At 38.0% G+C, this 21,337-nt stretch overlaps 1 protein-coding gene across 5 annotated transcripts in view; it reads right to left on the bottom strand.

Annotated features, from left to right (window-relative positions):
• The window catches only part of LOC124160413 (cell division cycle and apoptosis regulator protein 1-like), a 102,087-nt gene that overhangs the window by 40,520 nt on the left and 40,230 nt on the right, over positions 1-21,337 (bottom strand). For all 5 annotated transcript variants that reach the window (XM_046536261.1, XM_046536264.1, XM_046536265.1 and 2 more), the window contains 5 exons: positions 15,223-15,493; positions 13,019-13,096; positions 4,278-4,553; positions 3,494-3,670; positions 1,631-1,759 (listed from right to left, as the gene is read on the bottom strand). In XM_046536261.1, coding sequence (XP_046392217.1) covers positions 1,631-1,759; positions 3,494-3,670; positions 4,278-4,553; positions 13,019-13,096; positions 15,223-15,493 — 931 coding nt within the window. The remainder of the gene's footprint in view (positions 1-1,630; positions 1,760-3,493; positions 3,671-4,277; positions 4,554-13,018; positions 13,097-15,222; positions 15,494-21,337) is intronic.

Below are 21,337 nucleotides of genomic sequence, written 5' to 3'. Positions count from 1 at the left end.
ATCAGTAATTTATAGTTCCTTAACCAGATGTAATGAAGAAATGAGAAATTTTTTTAAGTATCCAAGGCTATTGTATTTTTTAAACCTTCACAAATTATTAATATTTTTGATTTCCAAATGACTACAGACAATGTCAATATATAAGCTTTAACTTAAAGCCCATAAACAGTATTGCATTTGGCCCTGAAACTTCCTTAGATCCAGTGTAACACACCCATCAAGTCATCACAAATCCAAGTGACCTGAAGAATTTAGGAAATCTAAATAAAATTGTGTTAAATAAATTATAAACATTATAAAAATATTGCCATCAAATGCCTGCTAAGCAAAACAATTAAACTACAGGACTTACAAATATCAAAGTAATAAAATTAAGAAATAAACTTTTTCCAACAAACATTAAAACTGAAAAAAATATCAAATCAATTTTCAATGCCTCGTCGCGAATTATTGCATGAGTTACACAAAGAGCTTCTGCTCTGCATTTGCGCACAAATTCGACGATATTTTCCTGTAATTCTTTGAATCTGCCGCATCGAGACCCCCGAAATGACTTCCGCGATGTATTAGCGCTTTGCTAGCGCTGTAAATACTATGATTTACGGCGTATTCTGCAACGGCTATTTTTAAATCGGCATCGAAACTCCGTCTTTGAAGGCCTCTAATCTGCGGCAGGATTGATCCTCATCTTTCTACTTGATCCATCACCTCACTGTTGAACGTAAAATTATTTTTAATAAAGAAAATATCGCGGAAATAATTGCGAAACGTTATGCGACGTAATTTATCGATCCTATTTGCCCTGGCGAATTGAAGATATTCCTCAATAAATTGATTACACTTTCGATACTGAGTCGCTGTATTTCGATCAAATGCAGTAATGCCGGCGCTTCTGGTTTAAAGTCGTCGATTATTGCGCCTTTTCAGAAACAAATGCATCACCTATTACGCAATCTTGTTCTGTGAAGGCGGTAAAGGCAGTGGTTGTAAACACGAACCGCACGGACGTATAGTAGCTACGGACGCAATGAAATGCTAAATCGTCACGAAAGGTTCACTTTATCTGTTTATTTTTCGCAATTATTTAAATCGTGTAGTTATTAAATGAGCGACGGGTACATATACTATTGATTCAATTCTAGTGTTCGATTAATGTAATGATAGTGTGTGTTTAGTTTTCATTTTAATTATTTACTGTTTTGCGTCATTAAGTGATCAGTGTCGATTGAATTATTCTAACAATACTTTTCCAAGAAAAATTAGCGGCTACCCGATTGGATTCCGTGAAAACGCATATTCGATATGCTATTTGAATCGGAATAATCGTATCTGTACAACATTTGTGGTAAAAATTGTCTTAATTTCCGGTAAAACGTGGCAGTATTTACTAATATCTCCGATTATAATCCTCATAAATATACTCAAATAGAAAGACTACGAGAACATTAGCCATTATGCCGTTATTTATTACTTTATGGTCACCTTTAGTATGCTAAATTGGATTACACTCGATTATAGTCCCCCCCCCCTTACTTTTCCGCGGCCATTTTTGGAAAAAAAGGGGGGACTATATTCGGAGATATACGGTAGATACCTTCACTGAATAGCCAAGGCTCCAGATAGCACTAACCTTGTCTTCCTTATCTTCTTTTGAGCGGTCAGGTATAGAGCACAATGCTCTATATATGCTGAAGCCAAAATCTCTCATTAGCATTTCATTGAATAGTTCAGCAAACAATGACACTTCAAATGAGTGCTCCTGTATTATGCATGAAAAAGATGAGAATAAGAAATTTAAAATAGAAATAAGAGAAAGAAACACACATATGACGCAATTAAACTTCCTTTTTAGCAACAAAGAAAGGGCTTAAAGAAATCACTTTTTTATCAGAATACAACATTATTTTCCTTTGAACTTCTTTTGCTGTAAATTTAATAATCTCCATTTTTATTTGACATTCACTTTTGCCAGTCATAATGGCTATAATGGCAGCAACAAATACAAGAAGACAAAGTTTAACATCTCGATCACATAAATCAGTTATTTCTTTGTTTTTTATTACTACTACAACTAGCCAACCATGACAAACCATTCCACCATAATACCAATTATGAGAATGATTACAAGAAGGCAAAAAAATCATGTATCTGAGAAGCAAAAATAAGATCTTTCCCCAGAAATCCTCAATATGTTTTGTATAAGCATTAAACAATTCGTTTGTCTATAATTTTTTAATATGTTTGCATTGACTCTATGGAGAGGTTAGGTGGAAGAGGGGACTTCCTAGTCTCAACCTCGCCTGAATAAAGACATTTTTTTATTGTTATTATTAAATATTTTAATGGTACCATGCAACCAACGAGCAGAGATAACTCCGAAAATGAAAAATGATTTGATGCATTAAATAGTGACTGGACCATGGCAGTACGTTAGCGTGAGCTTTCATTTTGCAGTACAGTTAAGTCCTCTCTGTATGAACTTGTGGAGCAAAAGAACTCACTTTTTGACCAGCCTAAATGAAGTATCAATTAAACTGGTGTGAAGTCAACTACTATTCAGCAATTCACTTATTTTCCCTTTGTGTGGATAGCAAAATTTTCCGCTCCAGCCACTTTGCACAAGCAGTAAGATCCATTCTTCACCATCATGATGCATCACGAGTTAATGCAAAAGTGTAATGCAGTGTTGCATTCTGCAGGATAACTTCGCACTTCGTTGCCTTGCTTAGGTTTTTCAACTTACAAACAATGTCTCAGAACGCATCTTGTTAGTACATCGGGGACTTACTGTGCCACAAGCAACATAACTCTAATAATGCTGGATAGACCACATAAAGAATGAAAATGCTGATTGGGATTAAGGATTTTGGCTCAACATAAAATTGAAATGCTGGAAATATGACATACATAATTAGATAAGTAAAATCTGGACTTCTAAAACATTTCATTAACAAAAACTGTATTTTCACTTGTGATTAGAATTACTAAATGCTTATCTACATGGAAAATTATGTATCAGACTTGTGACTTGGCTATATTCTTTACTTAATTTTTTGTACAATTGGGTGCAAAATTGTAATGATGAGACAACAAATGTGTTAAGCAATTCGATTGGCCAGTTTGCCAACTGATGCATATGAGTGAGAAATTTCTTGCCATAGCATTGGGAAAAAAGAGCCATAATAGATGTTGCAGAAGGGCCCTCATAGATGTTGAGGTATGAATGAAAATTTTCAAAATGAAGGCTACAAATATGTGATATCTTATAAGATTGCCATGAAAAGAAATTGGTGTATTTGGAAGGGTACTGCGTATAAGAAGGTAGGGCATCCCTGGTTCCACATGTGCCATACTTAAGTGAACTTAATAACTTTACAAAGAAATTAACAGCACATTAAGTTCAACAGTTACTTTTGGCTTAAGTGTGACCTATCATATACTTAAACAAAACAATTTCACACACAGACAAATGTTGGCAAAGTTCATATCAAACCTTAGTGTCCTCCTGTCTGTAGTCCAGCAATAAAGAGAGGGACATCACAGTGCAATCAAATTTTCCAGATTTAGCAGTCTTTGACGGGTGGACCAACACATGAGGAGTATCCGGCAGCAAATACCTACGCTCCAATGTAGCCTTCTCACGCTCATCCTGTTTCCTCTTTTCATCTTCCTATAATAAAGATCAAGATTACGAGATGAACAATGGTAATAAGGAAGAAAACATCAATTATCTGATTGAAAAAATTGTTAAATTCAAAAGCTAACAATTGCACTGAAAAGTAGGGCAGCTCTAATTTTTTTTCAGGGAGACCTTAACCATTGCAATAAAAGTGAAACTGACTCCAAATAGAGCCCAAAATATTTGAGATCACTGGGTCAACTGCTGACCCTTGAGCTGTGATTTTTGGCAGTAAGTAAGGTTGAAAATTAAAAATACACAACTTCATTGTCATTTATAGTCAATTTTGCTGAGTTGTAGCCTTAATGAGCAAAGTTTTTATCCATTTTGTTGTACTTACAACCATTTAGCCTCAATATGACTATTTATAGCATAAGGGGTTTGGGACTTTAGGAAACCAAGATAAAGGGGGAGGACTATATTTGGAGAAATACAGTAAAAGTGATGTTTTGCACAGAAAAAAGGCTCTATGCATTTGACAAGGAATAGCTGGCTGGCTCAGTTAAAAACAAGGCATCATTTTTGTGAGACTGATAAAAGTGGGCTCCGCTCAGTTGCTATCTTCAAGAGGGAAGACTGAGCTGAGGGATGGACATACTTCTTTCTTCCTCTTGTCCTCATCCCTATCGTCGCCTTTGGCCACCACCAGAGAGTCCGTCTCCATGCCTGACTCTCCCTTCTGCTCCTCCGCCTCTGCGTCTCCGTCTACCCCGCCCTGGCTTGCTTCTCCGCTCCCTCCATCCTCATCCTCGTCTTCCTCCTCTGCCCTCTGCGCTTCCGTCTTTATTGCCTTGCTCAGACGTGCAATCAGCTGCGACTTGAGCCCTTTCGGACTTAAAAGGCGTGCTTCCAACTCCTGCCGCAGTTCTGACACCTGAGAAAATTTATAACACTTAATGCAATGTAATATTAGCTATCATCATCTTGGAAACTTATTCCCAGTCCATTAACTATGAGAGGCATTTTTGGAGGGGGAGGATGGTGGTTGAGCCAAATTTCACCCAATCTCACGTGGGAGTTACTTGGGGTCATTGCATTAAAGCCATTATTTTCCCCAAGAAATTGTAAGAAAAAAATTCCAAGAAAACTGGGTGGAATTAAGAAAAACATGTCTCTACACCACCCTAAAATACAGCAAAATCCCAGCGAACAATATTTATTACGGGAATGCATATGCCACTAAGTAGCACAGCAGCCTCTAAATTGTTCAGTACCAACTGGCCAGCCAATTGTGTGCTCCACGAACACAATTTTGCATGAGCCAGGTAATGAAAATAATTGAGCAAATAATTTATTTGCAATCAAGCAGTCAAGCAGATTAACAGAAGTAAACTAAAAATATACATTTTGAAAAGTCGAAAATTTTGAACAGCCGGAAAATCCCCAAAATTTGAAAAAACCCAATTTTTGGTGTTTTCCCCATACTTTTTAGCAGATAAACTCTACCGCATGTCAATTAATAACGATTTTTTAATTATATTTTCGTTTTTTTACATGGTGGGATCAGATTTGCCGTTTGAGCTTTAAAGAAAATATAGCCCTGCGTATTAGTGAGCTCCCTGAATACATGCTGCACGGTATACAACTGCTATGTAAAATCTCTAAAATGATAAAAGGGAAAATATTAAAAATTAAATTTAAACTATGCTTAATTAGCATCATTTTATTCAATTTTGAAATTTTATCGAATTCGTATTACAATTGTGGTAGAAGCCGCATACTTTAACAGCTAGTCAATGAGTATTTTCGCATTTTAAAGGGAGACTTGGGGATTTTCCGGAGTAAAAATGGCAAATCTAACACGGCCATTTAAAAGAACAATAAAAAATACACAAAAAATGATTTTTTAAAAGTTTGCCAAATATTACTAACATAACCTAAAAATTCATGAAAAAATTAAAATATTTTTCATAAACTCAATTTTGACCCAAAAAGTATGAAAAAAATCAGGGTGTATTTGGACATAAAAGTATACTTTCATGAATTTTTTCAGATTTTGTAAAGCAAAGAATCGCTCAGGAAAAATGTTTTTCGAAAAAACACGTTTTTTACGATAAAAGGACCGTGGGGCCACCTAGGCATCTAAAAATTTCGCTGAAGGGGTTTCTAAATATTTACTTTCGAGTGCATAATCCTAGATAAGAATTCAGCCCAGTGCAGATTTTACCATCTTATCCCGCTATAGCCTTTGGGAATTATCAAGTCTCTCTACACTAATTCCAGCATTTAAAAATGCTTCAGTAGTACCGACAACAAACTCCTATTTCTCCTACTTCACTTTATTTGACGGTGTGACTGCCTGTTCAATTGATAGCTGTCATTTTGTGAGTCCCCTTTCTTCACACGTTTAATTATGTGCATCACTGCTGATGTGGCTTTAGTCTTTCAGATTCAAGTCTTTTATTGCTAAATTTGCACAGTGATACTTTGTCTTTCCCATAAAAGCCTTCTAAGCTGAATTCACTCATCCTGGTATGAACGGTAACAATAGCTTTTTGGCATTAAAAAAAATTCCTTTCCTTCATTTGATATTTACCACTATAACCATCATAAAAAACAGTCCAATCGCAAATCACAAGGACTTGTGACGGTGTTTTAAAACAAGAGTGCTGGGTAGCTACAGTATAACCATGAGAAATGTACAACTTACATTTTGGTAAAAATTTTTTCATGTTGTGGGCTCCCATTTGATACCCCTCACCCAGGTGCTGAGGGAAGGAAGGTAGCGGCTAGATTCAGCAAAACCGCTTAGTATTGATTACAATTGTTTGCCAATCGGTCAAGAAGGGCAGTGAAAGAAGCACGCATACTAAACACAATCGGATACAAAGAAACTTGAACTGGAGGTGTGTTGAAATGATTTTTTTTTTGAAGGTCTGTAGGCCGCAGATTATCCGACGATCGATTCGCTAATCATTAGCACCCCTTCTCCTCCAATCCTTTCTGTTCCTTCCTTGCCTTCCACACAACTTTCCCCAATGCTTCGTGCTTTCAAATAACAATAGGTCTCTCTCTAGATGTCTTCAAACGAGACGAATCATGCCGTTGATGGCATGGCGCCGTCAAACCGCCATGGTCACCATGGCGCCCATTTCAATTCGGCACGAAGGGGCATTGTCTACGGCATGAAATGCAGGCAGAGGCTATATTGAGGCTGCTTTCAGATGAAACAACTTTTCACCAGCCGCCCGGCACAACCGCATGAAATTCTGCAATCGGCCTTCGTCCCAACCAGCGGCCATGTTTAAGTCTACAAAATTGTTAAATTAGGCCGACACTTAAGGTTTTCCTGCAACAAGTTATCCAATAACGCTGTCTACTGCATCGCAATGAGTCACCAGAATTACTGCTCGGCTTTGATGCGTGCCGAGTGCATGAGCTTATATCTCCGCTCTTTCGAGGCCACGTTAAATTTCTTTCAGCACTTTATTGATTCAGAATATCTAATTCTTCAGGAGAGAAAGCGCATCATTATAGATATTTCAGAGAATTTTTATAAACGTGAATCGAAGAGAGAGGCTGTGATAAATTTAACGGCAAATTCCTGCGGACATATCACTACAGTGCGTGATATTACTCGAATGCGATATGCGAAAGAAAAAGCAAGCCAATGGACCTTGGAATCGTATTGAGAGAGATCGAATGAACGTTAGCAGTGTTAAACAATCAAGGCTTAGGCAAAAATAGTTAATGATTATTTTAATGTGATTTTTTTTGCTAATCCACTAGAAATTCGCAAAGGATAGAGGAAGGAGAATCTGGGTGGGGCAAGCATTGGCCGAGGAGTGAGCCAAGGCTGTCCTCTATCGCCTCTGCTTTATATTGTGTACTTGTAAAGCATTGCAAGCTAGGAATGCTAGACTCAAGATAGTAGGTGGGCAAAAACTTAGCACTGGTAGCGATTCAACAATAAGGAATAAGGGCAGCAAATTAAAAGAAAACAGATAGAGCAGAAAGGACAACAGAAAGAGAAATGCGTTATGTAGCAAAGGCAGCGTTCTTTAACAGGAAAGGAGCTGATGCGAGGATCGTTGAGTAAGAGTTTCAAGAAAAGGGTTGTGAAGAGTCTGATCTGGAGTGTAGGATTTTATGGTGCAGAAATATGGACACATAGGAAGAGGAACGACGAAGTGGGTGGGCATGGTGGGTGATGAGAGGCAGCTTTTAGATGAGATATGGAGAAGACAGAAGGTATGGATGGAGCGAGTACTTAGCGGGGATGGGATGTTGAAAACAGTGTTAGAGGGAAGAATGTTAGGGAAACGAGGGAGGGGAAGGAAAAGAATAGGATTTTTAGATAGAATGAAAGAGAGGCCTTATTTTGAATTGAAGAGGGTAATCCAAGAAGGGAGGGCATACCATCAGAATACTTCGTACTCCATGAAAACCTACCTTAACCCATTTACGGCTAAAGTTGCAAAAATGCAACATTATTGAGAAATGAAAAAAAATTGTTTCAATTGAATTTTATTCATATAGAATTTGCTTTTTTCGAAACACCAAGTTTAAACTGATTTTTAGTAAGATAATAATGACATTTCATAAGTATTTCAATATTTAAATAAATACTCAAAATGTGTCAATTATCAAGTAACCTGTTCCGCAAGATAAATATGCATGCTTTCCTAAGAGTAACTATTCCCTTTATTAAGTTTTTTATTCATCCATATGAACGTCAAAATTTCAATTATTAGATGTTACAGCTTATAATAAATAAAAGCGAACAAACTATGTATAAATCCACCAATTTATTTTTGTGATACTACTAGTTTCGACGCAGCGGCGTCATCATCAGGTACAAAGACTACAAAGAAAACAAACATCCTTATATATCATGTGGTATCAGGAGGAAGAGGGTAGGTGGAAGGGGTGGCTGGGAAATCTGAGGTGTGTGATTGGGCGTTGTGGGAGGGTGGTGAGAGTTGGAGAGGGGCGGGGTGTGGAAGACCGTTGGCCGGGAGTAATGGAAGGTTGTTGGTGACTAAGGTAATGACGGGGGTGTCCGTAGGAGTGGGGGAAGGGGAAGGATTATGGGTTGTTGGTTTTTCCGTGAGGTTCAGGGAGGCTATTAGGACGATCAGCGGTTCTTTCATCTTTATTACATAGAGCCAAAGTCATTTCCGACCAACAAAGCCTTCCTGCTGAACTCGGACATCTGAAGAAGACATTCCGTGGAAATAGTTATAGCTCGAGAGAAAGCTCCATGGCCCTGAAAAGGGCTTTTTAAGGAAAAAGGAAGACACATGAAGAAGAGCAGAAACTGGTGGCCAACGCATACCTGCCGTACGTCTCTACGGTATCCGGCAAGATTTCGCGCATTCTTCATAAACACAACATACGGACAGTGCATCTGCCTCACAAAAAACTAAGACAAGTCTTAGTCCGTGCCAAAGACCCTGCAGGACTGAAATTGCCTGGTGTCTACAGCATACCATGCGAGTGTGGTGAGGAGTACATCGGTGAAACGGGAAGAACGATCGAGACCCGAATCAAAGAGCATAAGCGTCATCTCCGGCTGTGCCAACCATCGAAATCGGCGGTTGCGGAGCACGCCATCAATCTCGACCACGCGATTCGCTGGGTGCTCTGCCACTCCAGCGGCTACTTGGATCGCCTCACCAAGGAGGCAATTGAAATACGACTCTCCAAGAAAAACTTCAACAGAGACGAGGGTTTCAACTTAAGTAAGGCATGGAACCCGATTTTGAAAGTGGCGGGAAAAGCGCACTCTTTCTCCGCCAATCAGAACGACCGAGGATATATAAACCTGGCACTTTCCTACTGGCATCATCGGCCCTGATGACGATAGAAAAGGATTCTATCGAAACGTTGGCAGCAATGGAGATGGAGCTCACCCGACTATTTATGAAATACATGAAAGCATTTCGGGTGCAATGGAACACAAAACTTTGTACATTCATTCCGAATTAGTCCTTCTTTACTTCACTATTCAGCGATATCACAGACTTCCACAACAAGATATTGGTCGAAAGATGACGATAACACGTGGATTTGGTTTGGAAATCATTGAGCCAAAAAATATTTAGATTAATAAAAAATAATTTACACTTTTCAGACAATTCCTGTCAAGACAAAAATGACAGATTTGTAAATTATGACCTCTATTTGATGACTTGAATTAACAATTATTACAATTCAGAATATTTGCGCATCTTTGCAAATGATGAGCAAATGGTGCCTTACTTTGGTCACCAAAAATGCTCTTCATGGGTGTAAAAATGTTCTTAAAAAAAAAACAAGCCTTTTAGATTTCGCTTTGGTGCTTATGTTATTCAGACGGCTTTAGGGTTCAACCAGGCAATGGGAAATGACTTTGATCGAAAGTTAGGCTTGGAACCAAGTGTTATTCTGGAATTTCTCAAGGGTATCATTGAACCCTCCAATCATCGTATGTTTTTCGTTAACTTCTTTTCATTTTGCAGACTATTTATTGTTTTGAAAGAAAAAGGATTTTATGTCACTGGAGCCATTCGTGAAAATAGAACGGTAAAGGAGTGCCTGATAGAATATAGCAAAACCATCGGCATAAAACCGAGAGGAACATGAAAACAAGCATTTGATGAAGCTGTAGGTCTTAGTATTGTTTGATGGAATGATAACTCGGTTGTCACTATAGACAGCAATACAAGTTCTGCACTTCCATCGGGCACAGGGAAACGTTTCAGCAGAAAAAAGAAAATACTATTCCACAGCCTCGAGTTACTGGCGAGTGTAGTAAATACATGGGAGGTGTGGACCTAATTAATAATGCAAATGAAATTACCGCACTAGAATTCAGGGGAAAAAAGGTCCTAGTTTATCAACTAACTGGACAGTGTTTGCACTAACACCAGGAAATTGTACAGGTTATACAACGGAAATAAATGTCACTGGTAGACCTCAACTTTCAAATACCGTATAAGCACGTGTAAGAGCCGCACACGTTTAAGACATGCACCCCTATTTTGAGCATCGAAGCTAAAGAAAAAAATTTTTCGGCATTTTTTTATCCTATCACGCGGTGTTGCAAGACGTATGCCTGGACTTTCAACAGTTATCAAAATTTCCTCTTTCAACACTAATATTTTTCGTAACATTTTTTTCAGCTAAATTTACACATGGTGCTCGGAGATATTTAGGTATTCACTTGTAGTCTTAACCTTATGATGCTTACTAGGGATGGTCAGATTGGACACCTTGGATCCAAATATCCACCGATGCCCTTCACCCTCTGGATCCAAATTCATCAAAGAAATTGAATCTGAATCCAAAATTTTAAATCAATGCTTTTGTGAATGCAACGTCCCATAAGAGGGAGGAGAAAGAGTTCCGATCCTCCCTTTGCATACGCCGTTGCTCTACGATGCTTGTCCTAAACACAAACAATTTTGTAAAGCTCTCGTAGAGTATTGCAATAGATTAGCAGCCGTGGAAAATTTTAAGGCAAAACACGACAGGCAAATGGCATGAGCTTTCCCAAGAGATTGAACAACAATCAGGGGAATCTCAGCGCCATAGGATAATAACCATGTCGTATATTTCACAGAACCACACTTGGCCCTGCATCAGCCAATGCCTCTGCCATTTTTTTTCTTTCTTTCCGAGACCTCACAGACCATAAATCACTTGTCTCAAAGGAAAATATCAAGTTACATGGGAACAATGGAAACATGTTTCATCCCTACCCTGTCTCACCAACTGACCTTTTCCAAGTCTACCTGGTATAATTCTCCCAGTTTCTGGAGGTCAAATGTTACTTGAGTCACCTACTGAGCTCGAAGATATCTCGATAGTTTTCAGCAATTGTATGACATGCACGAGGTTCAAAAAAGAACGAGACCTGATGCGACGCATATCTGACAGCATTTTAAGTTTTTTAAGCTCTAATTTATTGACCCAAAGATTTATAGTCACAACAAGGCTACTATTATTCAACAAAGTCCAAACAGGACCATTTCGTAAGCAACAAGCGTAGCATGAGCACATTCAAACAAGATGAGATGGACTGGAAACTTCAGGCAATGCAAACTACATATATCACATTGCTGTGTCTTCGCCCCTTCGCTTTCAAGGCAACAATACCACATGCAGGATGAAAAAGGTCAGTGGGTGAGATGGGGTTCCAATGAAACACGGTCCTATTGTTCTCGTGTACCTAGATATTTTCCTTCGAAGATAATGATTTATGGACTGGGTGGTCTCGGAAAGGAAAAAAAATATCAGAGGCATGGGGTGATGGAGGGCCGAGGGTGTTTTTCTTAAATCTGCAACGTAGTCACTTTTGACGTGGTTGTTATCCCATAGCGTTGAGATTCTCCCAATGGTTGTTCAATCTCTTTTTAAGAGTCACACTTGTGTCTGCCTTATTTTGCTGTAAAAATTTCAGAGCCTGAAATTCTGTTGCATAACTCCTAGGAGAGCTTTTAAACAAAATGATTCATAAGTCGGACAAGCATCGCAATGCAACGGCACATGTGAAGGTAGGATCGGAACTCTTTCCACTCCCTCATATGGGACGGTGCATTCACTGAAGTATACATTTAAAATTTCAGATCCAGATCCAATGCCTTCAGTGAATTTGGATCCGAAGTATCCGATGAAGGGCGGTATCCACGGATACTTGGATCAGAGGTATCCGATCTAACCATCCCCATTAGAAAGTCACACTTCCGTGTGAGGGGGGGGGGAAACTGATTTAGGTCGCTCAAGTCATTTAAAACTGAACACAGAATGAAAGATATAATTTAAATTTTAGGTGCCTAATAAAAATTAAGGCATAGTGAAAACTGAGCAAAGAGCGGGCGAATTTGCTTCTAAAATTTATTGGCAACAAGGAAACAAAACAAAATTTGCCGATGCAATGATATATTTATTGTCAGAACCTAATTTTCCTAAAACAACAATTAATATGACTTTTAATGCAATAAATCCATTTCCAAAGTCAAATTTGCAGCCTCTTTCCATGTTTAAGCAGCCAAGCTGACATTGTAGTGGTTATTTTGATGTGTTCATCATGACAGAGGTTTTCTCAGATGCCATTTTCAAATTCCTGGACTTTTCTCAGTTTATCACTTTCAAATGACTTCACTTTTCTTCGCATTCCTTGGCCCACAACAACCCTTCATTCATTGATCCAAACTCTCCATTAGGGTGAAAAACAGCGCAAACGAATGAGAGGAAGCACAAACAACATCTGGAAGCAATCGCTGCTAACTTCTCAAAAAGCAAACATTTTTCATCTTCTTCCCAAACAAGTTTTCATGAGAGCAAAATGAACACCAAAACCTAAAAAAATAAATTCTGCCAGAAAACCAACCGAAATATGAAAATCAAACCTACCTTCAGAGCTTTAGGATCCAACTCAGAGTAATGTGTTGGCTCTTTCTTAACTGAACCCATTTCATCAGTTTCTTCAACCTAGAATAAGCATGAAATGAAACAACAAACGGTTCAATTTAAAATTTGCCAAACAGATTTTTCTCTCAACTAAAAAGTGAGAACTAAAAAGGGACTGGTAAAAAATTGTAGAAATTCAGGTTAGAAATTAGGTAATAGAGTAGTGGTTGGGTGAAACCATTACAAAATTGGAAATACACAAGAAAAAAGTATGGATGAAAGATTTTTATAAGACATAAAAATAATGAGGGACAGCATAACCTCTTATTCTCTCACTGCCAATGAAATAAAAGCATCTAGCCACACTCAAAAATTGTCTTAGAAAGCAAACCACTCATCAACTACAGGACACACACACACAGACACACACTCCGCTGCTTCTCAGACAATTGGCAATCTGACTTCAGTCGCGATTTGTTCGTCTAAAATTTTTGGAGAGTTCGGACAAATTTTCATAAGTGATGTTTGTTTATCTTTAAGAAAAATAAGAGGAGATACAGGGTTTTGGACAAAGTTTTAATAAAATTTCTGAGAAACGTTTGAAAATTTCAATGCTAAGTCTGAAAAAAATATAATTTCCTTTGAAATGAAACATCCACTCTCTTCACATCAGGCACACTGCAAATTTCTTGGTGCTGTACGTCTCGCTCTTGCCTATAAGGAGATTTTTTCTTTTACCACTTAGGCAAAAATAATACCTGCCGGCCAAGAGATGCTCCTCTCTCCCCCTTCCTCACTATACCAGCATCCAACACCAGCCATCTCTAGTTGTACCTCACCCTCTCAGGTTTTCTTGGTCCTTGATCTTACATCCAACATCAGAAACAAAACAGCCACACAACTGCACACACATTCAGACACATACGCTGACACGATCAGTTCACAAGGAAAGCAATGACGATGAAGACCACTAGGTTACGACTGGTCATTCCCATGGTTAGAAGAGTGAATTTTTAGGGATAACTAATAAACTGATTATTATTTGTAAGAAACTACGACAGAAAGAATTTAAAGCAAAATCAATTTGTCATATAAGGAATGTTAATAGCACATTAACTCACAGAATCACATTTTAATTACAAAGGTGAAGCTTTGACCATGGCAAAACAGCAAAAAATGAAGAAATTTAACGCTTATCTAAATAATACGCGAGCATTCTCTACCATCACATGCAGTGAAATGAAAATAAAATTTGAAGAAAAATTTTCAACAATGAAGATTGATTTAGAAAGCAAAGGGGATAAAAAGAATTATTGAATCCTTCAGGATATTTTTTGAGAAATCCATTCCTGCTAAATGCTTCATGCAAATAACTTTGTCTCAAATTAACTAATTTTTTATAAAAACAAGTGTAAACTTCATTTAACGTCATGGAATGACCAACATAACAAAGTGATCACTAGAGGCTGGAAAGCTACAATCTCCATATTGTATTTTCTTCGTGCAACTTGACTATAAGCCGGTTTTATAATGATTGATTAGCGTTAATCGGAAAATGATACAGTCGTACACTTAAGGTGATGCATACTTCCTTCATAACCAGTCCTTAGGGTAGTGGATTACTTGCGTAAAACTTAACATTATTTTACTGAAACTTTCAGGGCAAGTAGAGTAAACCCTTCTCAACATTAGCCTGTATCTCAAATATAATTGAATTAAGTTTGAGAAAATAATTGAAATGCAAAATTTCCAAATTTGAGATGCTGTCATGAGTGCTTTATATACCCTGTAAGTTTCTAGGTGATAGCATGAGTTTCGAGCGAGTAATCCGTCACCTAAACGACCAGTTGAACAGGTGGTATGCATCTTCTTAGCTTGAAATATTGTGTAACTACAGAAAATCAAAGCAGCTCTGGATGGCATTTGGTGAAACTCTTGGCTTTGAAAGAAGGAACTCCTCAACTCAGGCATTCATACTCAGCAAAATTTTAAGTAGACATTGAAAAACCGGCCCTAAGCCGTTAAAAAGGGTTCAATGCAATTTGGCATGAAAATGAATGTAATTAAGATGATAATTAAATAAATTAAGAAGCTAAGAATAAGTTGATGTGGTGATCATTGCTTTCCATGTGACTCAGCACAATAGATATTATAAAAAAAAATTGCACAGCAAAAAAGTGCTTTTGTTTTTAGCATAAAGTGGATGCCTTTTCATCAAAACAGCTCTCATCTTTGACCCGATGCTGCTGTAGTTGCTGCGTCTGCGGCTGTAGCTGCTGTGAGCTGTGCTGGGTGCTCTGCAAACGAGCGGCTAGCTGCCGCCGGAAGCCCTGGCGCAGCGCCTCCCACTCTAGGTGTGTCGGAACACAACTCCAAACATCTGGGAGAAATATGACCACTGTTTCAACTCGGGCAGGGACCGGTCGGCCCTTGTGACTTGTCTCTCCGCGCCGGTAGTAAATCTCCACAAATCGGTACCTGGAGGCAGGTGGTGGCAGCAGGCCGAGGCGCCGGACGGGGAGAGGAGGGCAAAGAGAGAGAGAGAGACAGAGCCATTTTGGTTTTGCAGGTCCACGGGCACCTCCGCACTATCAACGTGAGCGACTGGTGATTGCAAAAAGGACAGAAGTTGGTGGGACAAACATAGAGCCAGGATGGGGAAGGGCGATCTTTCGTCACTGTGCAGTAAACCAACAGAAGATCACGTGAATAGCCAGCCTCATTGGCAGTTGGGTCAAGTCCTTGCCTGCCAAACTGGAGGTCACTGGTTTGAGTCCTGCGTGGGTAGGTTACCTCTAACTAGGACATGAGTATATGTGATCGTGCAGTTGTTAAATTTTACTAACCCCCAACATAAAAGCCTTTAAGGCTGTAGTATTCCAGAGGTATTAAGGTGTCTCATTTACATATAATGTGCTTATTTTTTTCTCCTCCATGATTGGTGAATTGGTGACAGTGTCATGGTTTAGAGATGCCATAAAAATTCTGAAGTCAAACAGGTTGAGTCAATCTATAAGAAGTAATATTGACCTATCTACTAAAATAATAATAATTGAGCCAGTAAATCGTCAATCGGTGGAGTGAGAGAAGAGTAGTAAATGAAGTTTTGTGCCTAACAATGACTGATTATCATAGAGTTGCACACAACTTCATCATTTTCACCTTCATAGCCATTTTCAAGGTCCTTTATATGTTCTGCTCTTGGCTGATTTATATTAAATCTTGGCTGATTCTTTTACAAATTAGGATTTGATGCACACTAACTCTCGAATAAATGGCCATTACTACCAACCATAATGTCATAGGTAGGTGGTGTCATTCTAAAAGTAATGCAATTATACTTGAGATTCCAGTTTTGTGCCAGCTATATATCTTGATTTTCCTGAATTTTGCTTTCTTCTATCTGGATAATCCAAGCAGCTCCCTACTTTCTGTTCCTGTTTCTAGTTAAGTCTTCTTACCCGCAACACCATTACGGTGATCCAAACTTAAAGAAAGTTGTGTATTACCATGAATGCTGAATAAAGGGTAACTTGTGGTCAAGTGATCTAATCACGTGATCTGATGTTGGCTCACAACTGTCGCTACCATGCAGCCAGGACGAACGCTCCAATTCCATCGTCTCTCTATGGGTGAAGGGGTTTTCAAAAAAGGTGGTGGTTGTGGTGACTAGATTTCAATGGTGGCAGGTTCTCTCGATCCACACCTTTGTGGAGGAGATGGTTTCAAGGTATATTGGAGAACAAGCAAGTTGGGGTAAGAAAGTTTGCTTTACAGACAAATTCTCACACAATCATCCACACACACATATGTAGGTCCCCTTTAAAGAACAGAAGGAAAAAATAAAAACTGCATACCCAAAAATATTACATGCCCAGCAAACCTACGGGTGATTAGCTGAGATAGGAAGCACAGATATTAATGAGATTTACCAGCAAGACATTAAACAACTCTCAGAAGTAGGTCAAGGAAGTTTCACACAGGGTGAGGAGCCAAACTTTAAATGAAGGGAGAATAAGAATTAGGTGGGGTTAATTAAGAAATAACACCAGAGGTTCCGGAAAAGCTAGAACAGTTTGAGGCATGGAGAGCTATAAAATTCAGAGAATATTGATATAGAACATGCCAGCTCACTCAAACATAGGAAAAATAAGATACTAGCAAGTTACATTCTCTCAGGCCACTATCATGCATGGCATTGCACAAAACATACAAAACTCTGCGGTTGCGAGGGGTAAAATTGCAATTGAATACTTAGTGATTTAAATTGCAATAAAAAATAAAATTTCTCCAACAATTTATTGAGAATATCACGAACTATATGGCTTCCTACTAATAAAAACAGAATATGGAGATGAAAAAACACCACACTGATTGACATAAAGGATTGCTTAACACCAAAGGTATTAAATAAATTAGGTACCCTTAACTACTTTTAAATTTTAATGATTAAATTACAAGCAAATTACTTTTGATGAAAATGAAATGGAGAAGATCACCATAATAATTGTCAAGAATGAGGTTTTCACACCATTTACATTGATATTAAAAATAAAGGTGATATGACATGCAAAAACCTATGACAAATACAGTATAACTTCGATTATAAGACCCCCATATATAATACGAACTCAGGTATACAGTACTATTTTTGATCTGATGGATATCCCCATACGACTCCATGTATTTCAATCCTCCCATTCGAACTTCATTTATACTACAAACTCAGCAGTAAACTTTTTCCGGCCTTTGGAAGTAAAAATATCAAACTAATATGACTTAATAATTAGTAAACAAAATCTTTTGTCTCCACACACAATATACCACCTGATATCCCATATCGAGTGTAATTTATTTACACTAAAAGGTTGAACAAAACTCTTTTTGCATACGAGCATCTATTTGTTACCATTTATTCTTTACATTTATTTTACGTAATTTTTATAAAAAATTATGAAGTTTCATGGCTATGAAAATCCTTCAGCTGCTACCGTTTTACCTCAACTTCAGCACTAACCACACTTATGTTATCATTGATCACATTTTCTAACAGCCTGTCATGACTTGTAGACTCTGCTTTGTGGATGTAGGAAGTGTGACAAGAGTGCAAAGAAAATTTGTACAATGGCATCAGGACTGGAAAGAAAGTTTCTTTCAATAAAAGATGAAGTAGTTATTATACATTTTGCATGAAAATATTCTCAAAAGAAGAAACTGGGAACAGTGAAAGAATTGTCCATACCTGATCAGTGCTTTGGTAATGAGTCTTTGAAACATGCGTGTATACAAAGTAGCAAGTACAAAGATTTAGAAATGATTCAAATAACCTGGTTCAAGCAAGTGAGGGCAGAAGACATTCCCATTGAAGGCGTATCTTTAATAGAAAGAGCTGCAGCATGTGCAACATGTCTTGGTGCAGAGGATTTTATGACGTAACGCCACCGCTTGGTGAGCAGAGAAGTTTATGCTTTCAGTTCATCCATTTTCCCTCCACTGCGACTCGTTGTTATCCAAATCTTTAAACGACAAGTTTTAATGGAGCATTTGTCTGTTCTCCACACGTGCATTGCCAGTGAATATGCAGCCGTTATGAGCAAAGCTGCTGAAGACTGGAAGTTGCAACTGAAGTCCATCATCGCAGAGCATGACCTTAAAAGTATTTACAATGAGGACGAGACTGGGCTATTTTTACAATTTATAACCGAAAAAAAAACTATGCATCAAAGGAGAGCTGTACAATGGAGGGAAACACAGCAAGCAAGGACTAACAGAATGCCTCAGTGCCAATTGTACTGGGACAGATAAACTGAAACAGTTTGTTGTTGGGACAGCAGCAAAATCATGCTGCATCAAAAACTTTAGACGCTCTCCTTGTCACCCCTGCACATCCACTGGCAATTGAAAAGTAAAAAGTTGCTTTACTTGCCAGAAATCCAGCCAATGGACTTGGGTGTCACAAGAAGTTTTGAGACTATTTCGATAAGGATGCTGGCGAGAAAAGCATCGGTAAGTATTGAAAAAAAAAAGACTACACATGTAGTTGTAAGGATGCTGGCGAGAAAAGCATTGGTAAGTATTGAGAAAAAAGACTACACATGTAGTTGTACTTCATTAATGTGTTGCATTTCATTAATGCATTGGTGAGAGTTAAGAGTGAGTGGTAGGTGCGGATGACGATTTCAGATAATGCCATTTAATGCCACGAGCAGATGAGATTTCCTTCAATGAGTTTGTGTGTATTGATGACTACATCGCCACATCTCAAGTTAGAGATAAAGAAGAAATCATTGACGATTGTATTCAAAAGGGAGGCGATTGTGAAGGGGGGATGTTGGCATCCCAAGTCCATGCTTTGCTGAGGCTGCTGAGGTACAAGACAGAATAGGAAGATATCTGATTACTAGTGAAATGGGCAAGTTAATTATGAAAAATTTCATTCAAATTGAAAACAATATTTTGAAATTGCAAACGGCCTCATCAAAACTAACTGTGATAACAGATTTATTTGCAGAAAAATAAGAGAACAGTAGTAGTGATTATGTTTTGACAGCATTAAAAATAACATGTTGGAACCAGAAGAGTTTCGTGGCATGAGTTTTTGTAGCATGCTTTGTATGTGCATACGCCGTTTTCAAGTTTCCCTTCACAGATTTTGAGGAAAAAATTGCTTCCAATTTTATTCTTCTCTCGCTTCGTTTCCAGCAATCATTTAGGATGTCAAATGTAAACAATCATAAGCATCATATTTTAAGGAAAACCTTCCTAAAGGTAACAACTGTAAAAGTCTCTTTTTTTTAAAACATTAATCAGTTATTTTTTTATAGTCACTAAGTTGCTGAAATTTAGAAGAAATTTGTACATATCAATTTTCATTCAATGACAAAAAACGGGTGATTTTTTCAGAATCTTAGCATGGATTAAAATATTTAACCTGTAATACAGTTTATTAAAAGGCATTTTAGAAGATCTCGAAGCAATTTTCAGTTCAAATTTGCATGTGAGAACTCTGCTCCTATGAAAGTTTGCTCTGATACTCAATTTCTTATGAAAACTAATTATGAGAGGAAAATACTTCCTATTAATCTTGGCACCTTTTTTACAGAGTAATATGACTTTATACGCTGGCGCTTGTGTCTAGAAGAGAAACTGATAAATAACAGGGGTGGATTAAGCTATTTGTTTGGAGCCAGGGTGGTAACCTACTGAACTGGCAGCCTAGAGGGATTGCAATACCTATCCACCTGACGAATTCCAAGGGTTCTCTTCCAGTAAATTAATATCAAAATATGTATACTCAACACAAAAGCAATCAATGCCTTTCGTTTTCTTTGATGAAGGAAATTGCCCTATAGGTTGGAGATATGTATTCATAATGGATTAATTTTTGGAATCTACAGTTGATGGAGGATGAGTAAATAATAGGGATTTAAAAATACAGTAAAACCCCGTATTTGCGTTATCGGAATTTACGTTTTCCCGCAAATTGCAAGTTTTTTTCAGGGTCCCGTCATATTTCCTATCTCTCCAATGTAAATAGAACCCTGTATTTACGCCGTGTTTTTTTCGTTTTCCCGCCATGTGCATCACGACGTGCCGACTAAAAAATTTTTTTTTGCGTACTTAAACAATTAATCGCGCATATCAGCCCTAAAAAACTGTCTTTTGGCTTCCTTTCGCGCATTTTTATTCAAAAATCCAAGAGAAAGAGACGTAATGAGAACTATTTTCGGGAAGAATTTGAATGTGGCGGGACAGAACGCCACTAACGTCGGAAAGTTGAACTACGTCATCTCGTTTTCTATCAGCGGCGAAAAGATTCACGATATGAACGTAGTCGTTTAGAGCAATCGAGCTATGTATTAATTATAATGCAAGAACTCCTGAAGGAATGTTGACAATAATCATGTAGTCGATAATTTGATACGAGAGTTTGAAAGGAAACCAGACGTGATGAAACGTGATAAATGCCGGAACTATAAAACTTGGCCGACAACTGGGATCATTTGCGCTGACTTCATTCAACAGTTGCGTAGCAATTATGGGTTAATTAAAAACTTTAAAAAAACTTATTTAAACTTGAATAATCCCATTCAAATAGCAGTGTATCGCAAACTATTGTAACTTTCAAAAATTATGAAGTTCCATGACAGTTTTTTGTACTACGCATTTGATCGCCGAGGGGTAGTTCAGATACTCGTGTGTAGCCGAGTTACCCTCAATTCGTTCGGGAAATAGAATTGATCCGGCTTGAAAATGGAAATTCGAGGTGAAAAACGGACATTTTTAACTGACGATAAAATGAAAATTTTATAGATGGTTGAT

This window comes from Ischnura elegans, chromosome 6 (assembly GCF_921293095.1).
Source record: "Ischnura elegans chromosome 6, ioIscEleg1.1, whole genome shotgun sequence".
Taxonomy (NCBI): Eukaryota; Metazoa; Arthropoda; class Insecta; order Odonata; family Coenagrionidae; genus Ischnura; species Ischnura elegans.
This window is presented reverse-complemented; position numbering and strand designations above follow the sequence as displayed.